Source organism: Theobroma umbraticum, unplaced genomic scaffold (genome assembly GCF_002168275.2).
Source record: "Theobroma umbraticum cultivar Fairchild unplaced genomic scaffold, ASM216827v3 scaffold_25.0, whole genome shotgun sequence".
NCBI classification, from domain to species: Eukaryota; Viridiplantae; Streptophyta; class Magnoliopsida; order Malvales; family Malvaceae; genus Theobroma; species Theobroma umbraticum.
In genome coordinates this window covers 1,210,943-1,220,036 of record NW_018397282.1, presented here as the reverse complement: position 1 = coordinate 1,220,036, position 9,094 = coordinate 1,210,943, and the positions used below count along the sequence as shown (strand labels likewise).

Here is a 9,094-nt window from a genome sequence, read left to right as displayed (position 1 = left end):
TTCTAGCCCTAATTGTTGAGTTCTAATTGCCCTAAACCCTTTAACTACATCATTTGACCAGAGAAATACTAGAAGATCTGAGATCACAAAGCAAGATAGAAGAAAAGAAAGGAAGAGAAGGGTAACATGGGTATCACAATCTTCATTGTACTTGCATAATTGTGATTTGAACCTTAAATTAGAGAAAAAGATAGAAAGGAAATAATAGAGGGCACTGGCTGGATTTAAAACAGAAAAAGCTGAACAATACAAGTTAGGTTCATTTGGAAGGGGAGAAGGTACTTGGCTATTAACAAGAAGCAACTTAAAACTTGGGTTTTTCTTTTCTTCCTTTCCAGAAAGTTCATATTGATTGGGTTGCACTTAATAGATTTTTAAGCTTGCAGGCCAATAGCATTAGGTTTTAGAATCTTTAAAGCCCAAAATTGAAGGTTGTTCATCCTAGTTAATTACAATATTTTCAAGATTATGACACAATTACATAAATTTCATTACCCCCCCTTACTTAACACACACCCTTAAGGATTCCACGCTTTTTATAATATAAATTAGATGCACTTATTCACAGGATTAAGAATAACAAAACATTACCTGTGTGCCAGGCCTCGTGACCAAGCAAAGATTGACGCTATGCTATTAGTGCTGGTTTCACCTCCTTTCTGATGAACACGGTAGTGGCGAGTAACCGTGCCATGGGCTGCTTCTGCTTCAATAGTCTTTCCATCTGGGCAGACCTGATAACGAACCCAATTTCTCATATGTCAAAAGGAAAATATGAGAGCATAGTTTTAAATCATGATGGTGGGGTTTGTCATACTAGCATGCATTACAAACATAATGTAATTGAGTGTGGGTAGAAGTGAATTTTTTCAGAGTTGCACACTCACCTCAGGAACCAACCTTTTTGCTACCATTAATGCTATGTTCTCAATTGTAGTATTTGTATCAATTTTATATAGATTTTGTTTGATTTAAAAGTATTATTTAATCAACTTACAGATTACGATAACATAGATGTTAGTAAAAGCTCTATGTTAAGTTCATAAATTTATTAATCATGTTACAAGTAAGAATTGTTTGTTTATAAAATTTGACTATTAGTTTTTCATATCCAATTGTCCAAGGATGTTTGCAAATTTCTAAGGGTGATGGATTTCTTGATCAATATTACCTTTCCCCAACTAATGCAAGAGCATATCAAAACTTATTTAAATTAGTTGTCTTGATATGTATTTTTATTTTTACTATTCTAATGTTGGTAACTGGTCATCTGATTAGCATGCGATCTTTTAATGAGTTTGAATGACTAGAATTAGATGGGTTTATGTGTATCCAAAGGCCAGGATTAAAAGCCACTGCAACCCTAGTATAAACAGTCCTTAAGACACATTCGGCAACCATATTATATTGGATTATTTTCTGCCAGAAATTCTACGGTCCAAAACCTTAGTGAACATGTTCCAACTTCAATTTTACATCAAATTTAGCTTTTATTCTGGTTTTCTTTTACTGTTTTTGTTTTTATTCTTTTTATTGTTTCTACATCCACACTGCATCACCAACTACCTCCCACCTACCCAAAAATAAATATGACGTTAAACTTAATTTACATATAGATACCCTTTTGAAACTAGGCTAAACACTGATGAATGAAAACCTTAAAAAGATTTAATTTTTTATTTTTATTCATAAACATTTATCATCAATTACAACTAGTTTTCTTCAATTGTCTTGTCTTACGTTAAGCCATATTCAAAAGGAACCAGTTACAACTCCTCATGAAGCCTAATAAGAGAAAGGAAATTAAATTTAGATCAGCTTTGGATTGAATCCCAACTCCACATGTAAGACCAAGACTACAGGGGCTTATGTCCAACCTTCTCTTTTCACATGTTCTTCTCCTTTCATGCTTCAGCCGCCTGCAACCTCTATTAGCCACCTGGAACACTACAGTGTCTATCATTTCTCTCTTTCTCAAATTGAATAACAACTCTTGCCCTTTCTTCAAAGCATCATTTTTGCCATTTTCAAGTGCTTTTTATATATTTGTCTTTACAGCCTACTGCCAGGAAATGTCAAAGCTGATATTCCACCACAAAAAGTCCATACTGGTCAAAACACCATCACAAGCATGATGCAGTTTAACGGTAGTGCATTGGAGAGTTGTGCTAGAAGCACATCAAAAACTGTTACTAGAAGCCACTATGTACCTTAACCACTGCATTTTAGAAATTTGTGTGTATGAGTGGTGTGTTTGTGTTGGTGAGTTTATGTGTGTCACACAGAGAGAGAGAGAGAGAGAGAGAGTATACCAGAACTGATGTCATCAACCCAAGAGATCCAAAACCTGCACCCATGCAAACAAACTTACATGAAATGAACAACACAAATCAAGCAAACGCTAAAACGTTTTTTAGAAGTTTCTTAATGAAATGCCTCATCCTTTCACTTTCAGAACTGCAACGGATTATAATGATATGAGACGCAAATTAAATTATCTTGAGTTACAATAGACCTTGGGCTAAGAAATCACTCTGCACATCTCCATCATAGTTTTTGCAAGCCCATACATAACCTCCTTCGCTTTTTAGAGCATAAGCAACCATGTCATCAATAAGCCGATGCTCATACCTACAACACAGCAACATAAGTTACTCAAATGTAAATTACTCCAGCTAAGAACCAAGTGCAAGCCACGCTGGGTACTACATCTCACCATATACCTTCAGTCTCAAACTTTGATTTCCATCGAATTTCATAAACTTCTTGGAATATGTCTTTGAATCTTCAGAAAAAGAAGAATATCAGAATATATCATCAAATACATTGAAAAACTCAAATGGTACCAAACATGAAAGAAGAATCCAAAATTTGAAAAAAAATAAAAAAAGGCATGACAAAAGCCCATATATATTAATGAAAGAAAAAAGGATTAAAATGCAAATCCGAACCTTCCATCATATTTCTTCAGAATTGTATTTTTTGTGCTCAGATAAAGTGGCCACTTTTTCTGGTAAGCAGTGTTCATTGAAGCCTCAGCAAAAGCATGGATAGACTGTTTTCAATTCAAAAACATAGTAATAATAGTTAATGGCTTCTAGCAACCTGTTGAATCATACAATCAGCAACACATGCTGTATATGTACCTCATCAGTGTTGTACATGGACAAAGCTACACCTCCATCACCTTTGAAGTTGAAAACTTCTAGCTCCATCTTCTCATCACTTGTATCTGGAACTGCAAATATCGAAATCCATAAGATAAAGTACTAAAAATGAAGAATTTGGGTTTTCTTCTACCAAAAATCTGCAAGTCTGTAAAGAACAAAACCCAAACATCTTCATAATCTCTCCATTATAAATAGGATATTACCAAAAATAAGCTTAAGTTTTCCAGATCCTTGTACAACTATATCAGTTGCTCGGTACTGATCACCAAAAGCATGTCTCCCAATGCAGATTGGCTTGGTCCAACCTGAAAAGGGTTTAATGAATAATCACAACGATAATTATGATTTAAACAGAAATATTAAGATACTGTCACAAACTTGGGACAAGTCGAGGGATATTTTTGCAGATAATTGGTTCCCTGAAAACTGTGCCTGGAGTCACAAAAAAAAATTAAATAATTTGGAACCATTTCTAAGCCCCGAAATATAAACAAAAAAGATAAATGATAAATAATAAGAAAGCAAATAAACAGGGTATAAAGTAATACCAAGGGAGGATCATTCACCATTCAAAATGTTTCGAATTGTCCCATTTGGACTCTTCCACATTTTCTTTAAGTTGAACTCCTTAACACGGGCTTCATCTGTCAAAACTCATACAGTAGAATTTAAATATATTTTAAGTATTGAAGTCCGGAATGGGCCCCTCTCCAATGGCAAGATGTTCACTTGGAAACCATGTCATCAATTTGGATGATTGCATGTTGTCTCACTTAGAAATGTTGTTCTAATAAGTAAAATTACCAACTCCATCAGAAAAACTATTGCTATGATGACATGGCATATTTACAAAGAAGTGGAATGACAAATTGCAAAATTTGAATTAACGTGGCCCCTTATAGCAAAATATATTAATAAAAATCAAATATACTAATAAAATGAAATTTCTATTTTTGGTTTCCCTTTTATTTTCTTATCTTTTTCTCCCTGCCCCTCTCCCTCTCTATCTTTCACTGCCATTGCCAACCACCACTACTAGATCTAGTAAAAAAAAATCAACAATCTTTCTATTAGTTCCTGTCATTTGTGCAAGGAAATTTTCAGAAACAAGTAAACATAGGTGGAAACAATTTCGTTTTTCATTTTTGATAAATTCGAGAGGAGATAGTGGGTGAAGGCTGCTTAAAGGGAGTTATAATTGGAATCAAGTGAGATTCTTTTTTTTCTTTTTTACTTTCTTTGGATAAGCTATCAAGTCAAGTCAAGTGAGATTCGTATCAGGCATTTCACAAAATCTTTGTTATTTTCTTTTTATTTTTCCAAAGTTTTGCTCATTTTGGATATAATTTTACTTGCATTGACAATTAATATAAATTAAGGGCTAAATTTGCAAGAAATTGAAACAATACAGTTTCAGATACCCTGCAAAGACAATTAAGCAAGAAAAGGGAGAGAAAGAAATGGTGGAGAATAAAGGTAAAGAAAAATGGAAATAACAATGATTCTTGCTATAAGGAGCCAGACTGACAAAGTTTTTGCCATTTGACTAGCTACATCATCATATTAACAGCATGTCTCTAACAGAGATAGTCATTTTACTTATTTAAAACATATACCAAAGTAAGAGCCTAGGAGCTCCAATCGTCCAAATTGGAGACAATGAAAATTTTACAATAGAAGAGGGACTAAATCAAAACTTAATGCGTTTGTAGCACTTAATTAAGACCAGCAAGAACCCAACTAGTAAGCCAAATAAATAAACAGTTCAAACATGGAAATCAATATGTTCCATCTAGGAAATCTATACCTGGAGTAATAGTTGCACATTTAATTGCTACATTATACCTACAAAAAGAATACAGACAAAATTTGCAAAGGAAAGGAATAAATGATGCAAACAAATGGCGAATGTCAATCATGAAAATGAAATAGTATAAGTAAATATATTAAACGAAAAAGGGGAAGAAGTTTGTTTGATTATTTCAAACCATGGGTGAATCTGTAAGCAATAATCTCCAAGTAAGAAGTAGGACATACATAAGAGTAGCTTGAGCACTTTCCATGGTCACTTTATCATCAGTTGAGTCACGATTATGAAGGCCAAGGTCAAAATACTTGATATCCAACTCCAAGAAGGGAAAGATAAGCTGCGAAATGTCCCAAAATGTAAGAAAACCCCACAGAAAAAACGAAAGAACAAAGAAACTTACCTTTTCCTTTATAGATTTCCAAATAACCCGAGTCATTTCATCTCCTGCGTTACAAATTAAGGAAGCAATGATTTCAAGGGTTTGCAGTTTTCGTCAAATAATAATCGAAAAGAGAGAGAGTGGCGATTCATCTCACCGTCCATCTCAACGATGGGATTCACCACCTTTATCTTGTGGAATGCCATTTCAATTCAAATTCAAAGATGATCTTTACTTGTAACAGGAAATCAGACAAACCCTAAACCAAAGGCGAAGAAAAAGCCAAAATTGGTGCCTCCGCCACCCACAGACGACACTTTCGCACTTGGTCTCACCTCATGCTTTAACACTCTGGTAGCGATTGCTGCATCGGAAATGGAAGTAATATTGTTGTAATATGTTTAATTAAATTAAATTATAATATTTATTTTATAATAAATTATTATAATGTAATATAATAATATAATTATATTATAGTTAATTGATATAATAGGATTATAGTTTAAAATTAATGTAATTAGATTATATTACTTTTTATAATATTTTTTAAAATATTTTTATTTTTTAATTTTATTATTTTTTAAAATATTTTATAACGTTTTAATTTATTTTTTATATAAATTTGAAAGATATCTTTTTATTATTCTCGATAGTTATACCGACTATCAATAAAATTTATTATGTATTTTAAAAGAAAAAAATAAAATAAAATATATAATATAAAAAATTATAATAAAATATATAAAATATATAAAATTATAATAAAAATAAAATATATGATATTAATAATATATTTAAAAATGATATTATGTAAAATTAGCAATAAAAAATATAAATATATTAAATTTACATTTTAATAAATAGAGATAATTTTAGAAATTAATATTACATTCTCAACAAAGTATTTAGAAACTAAATATTGTAATGTTATTTTTCTTACATTTTAATCATTACTTTACTCATATACTAAGCATTGTAATGTTATTTTTCACATAATCATATTACTTGTAATCATATTATATTGTAAAGTATCAAACACCAAATTTATTTTAACAACTAAAATTTAAAGAGCATATTCATTTACATTAATTAAAAACATTAATTAAAAAAAAATTATTTCATACACAATTTTTAAACTCCATCATTCATATTGTCACATCCCAAGAGTTTAGACCAACCCAAGCTCAACAAATAAGCTAAATAGCCCAAACAAACTAACAGACCAAATAACCTAATAAATCAATTTGAAGGCCTAACTCATGACATAGGGATAGAAATGTTCACACACCCTTAAGAATGTCTAATTTGATTTGAACTCTTAGATTTATTAACGTATATCTAGATTTAGATGCAAATTTATTATATTTTGGATTTAGATTTAATTTGAATATTATCTCTTCAAATTAAATCTCTTATCTTATTATATCTTATCACTATCTTGTAACCTAATCTTATCTAACCAAGGAGGGTCATTAGCTTATAAATAAACCCCTTTTCCCAATTTGTAACACGGATTAGAGAAACAACAAAGCATTTCATTTCTCTAAATAGCTCTCCTTTTTCTTTGTTATTTCTTTTTTGCTTTTGTTAGTTTTAATGCTTACTTAAGCTCTATTTTAAAAGTTTAAGATTGCACGAGGTTGGACTTAACTCCTTACACGTGATAGTTGGTATTAGAGCCAAGGTTCAAGGAAGAGAGATGACATTAACAGAAGACCAGTCTGTGGTATTAGAGCCAAGGTTCAAGGAAGAGAGATGACATCAACAGAAGACCAGTCTGTATCCACCCAAGAGGTGAGGGAGACTAGAGGTGCAACCAAGCGAGGTAAGTCAAAGGACATGATGTCCACTCTCGAAGGCCAAGTAGCTAAAATGGAGGTGGTTGTGGGAGATACGAGAGACAGACTCGAGGAGTTCGAGACCAACATGGAGGAGTTAAGGTCCAACAATGAGGAGCTTTGTGGAGAGTTGTAGTTAACCCTCAATGAATCAATGGAGATGTTGAACCATCAAGATCTTTTGCTTAACTCCCATTAGACCAATTCATTCCCATTTACATTTCATGCACCTATTTCCTCCTTCACTCATTGGCCCAACATCCATCCTTACATATCTCTCCATCCGCCACTTTCACTCTCCCATTCTTCCTTTCTTTATTTCTTTATTTCATGCACTACCTTATTCCTCCAATCATATTTCATGCATCACCTTTACCTTATATATTATTGGTCATTTATTAAACCATTCAAGTCACATGCATCCTACCTTTTTCTTTCCTCATTTTGCCATCTAATGCACTAATCTCATTATATGCAAATAAACTTAGTCTTATTCTTCCTTTTACTTTATATGGTGGGGGTCTTACATGTCCCTCACTTACTTTCTCCTTTTTGCATGCTATGATTTGCATTTGCATGTAATAGTGAATTCACATATACATCTCATATTCCACATAATCTAACTTTTTTTGGTTAGTAAATTCCTATTTAACTTCATATGTTAAAATTGCACAAAAGTCATCGAACTTTTCCTTATTTACCATGTGACCCTTTAAACTTCATCCTTTACAATTTGGTCCTTCCAATGTTTCTTTAATTTCAATTTCCTCCAATTTTCCTTCCTTTACACTTGTACAAATAAAATATAAAATTTACACTTTGTCAAGGTATCACTATAATATTTAAATATATACTTACTCGTTCTTACTTTATTTAATAAAGGCACGCGAGCCCCATTAACGTCATTTTTTCTTTAAAATTCTTTCTTTCTTCTTCTCCCCCACTTAGATTAGCCATATAGTCTTCCTTCATAACTAATTCCAACAACAGATAAAATATTAATATTTTAATATTATTTTATTTCAAAATCTTCCACTTCTCTCCTTAGCTACTAAAGTATCTTACTTTGTCCTAGTTCACTTCCAAATCGCCTTTTAACTCGCTAATTCATCATTGAAAAAATATTATTATTTAATTATTATTTTCTCGCATGTAGAATATTTTATTTTAAATTTTTTTTTTTACACATCACTACTTTTTGGCACTTAAATTTACTTCAATTGACCTTTCGTCTTTTTGATTAAGTCTTATTGGCTTCTATACGAGGGTACAAGGTGTTACATGCGTTAGCTTGTCTCCCTTTCCCAATAGGTGCATTCATTTCATATTTTCATCAGAGTGTTATAATATCATATAACATTCATCAACAACCTCAAGTGTCCATGCAGGCTCTCGAGCCACCTTTGCACATTTATCTATAATATTGATAAAGCAAAATGCCAAACATTGGCTACCTTATCATAAACATGTTCATTATCCCTACACATAAACATCAATAAATACCAACTCATTAATGGAACATGACTCAACATTTAGGCTGCAAGTGTCTACTGATCACCAACCAAAAGAGGAACGGATCAATCTCTGTGACACTAGCTGTTAGCAAGTGAGGGAAAATAATGTGTGACCACAAAGACTCTGTGAATAGATATGGGAAAAAGGACAAATCAAAGGGGATAATTTTTCTTAACCACGCACTTGCAATCTCATGCCATTCATAAACCTTTCAACATTTTCATATAATTCATGAAACATGGTATTCAAATATGTTTTAAAAAATATTACGTGTTAGTAATACAAGCTCAAAGCAATACATACCAAGAGGGGGATGAATTGGTATTTAAGAAAAATCCTTTGAAGACCAAGTGTAAAAATCAAATCTTTTGCAACCAAAAAT

At 32.1% G+C, this 9,094-nt stretch overlaps 1 protein-coding gene across 1 annotated transcript in view; it reads right to left on the bottom strand.

The window, feature by feature from the left end:
- The window catches only part of LOC110428090 (isocitrate dehydrogenase [NADP]-like), a 13,216-nt gene extending 7,473 nt beyond the window's left edge, over window positions 1–5,743 (bottom strand). Inside the window, exons 1-13 of the mRNA XM_021443772.1 lie at window positions 5,517–5,743; window positions 5,381–5,424; window positions 5,208–5,317; window positions 4,978–5,015; window positions 3,737–3,814; window positions 3,549–3,602; window positions 3,374–3,475; window positions 3,147–3,238; window positions 2,952–3,055; window positions 2,717–2,785; window positions 2,516–2,631; window positions 2,313–2,347; window positions 592–734 (exon numbers count right to left, since the gene is read on the bottom strand). Of these exons, the coding sequence (XP_021299447.1) occupies window positions 592–734; window positions 2,313–2,347; window positions 2,516–2,631; window positions 2,717–2,785; window positions 2,952–3,055; window positions 3,147–3,238; window positions 3,374–3,475; window positions 3,549–3,602; window positions 3,737–3,814; window positions 4,978–5,015; window positions 5,208–5,317; window positions 5,381–5,424; window positions 5,517–5,565 (1,034 nt within the window). The 5' untranslated portion in view covers window positions 5,566–5,743. The remainder of the gene's footprint in view (window positions 1–591; window positions 735–2,312; window positions 2,348–2,515; window positions 2,632–2,716; window positions 2,786–2,951; window positions 3,056–3,146; window positions 3,239–3,373; window positions 3,476–3,548; window positions 3,603–3,736; window positions 3,815–4,977; window positions 5,016–5,207; window positions 5,318–5,380; window positions 5,425–5,516) is intronic.
- Window positions 5,744–9,094: the final 3,351 nt, after the last annotated feature.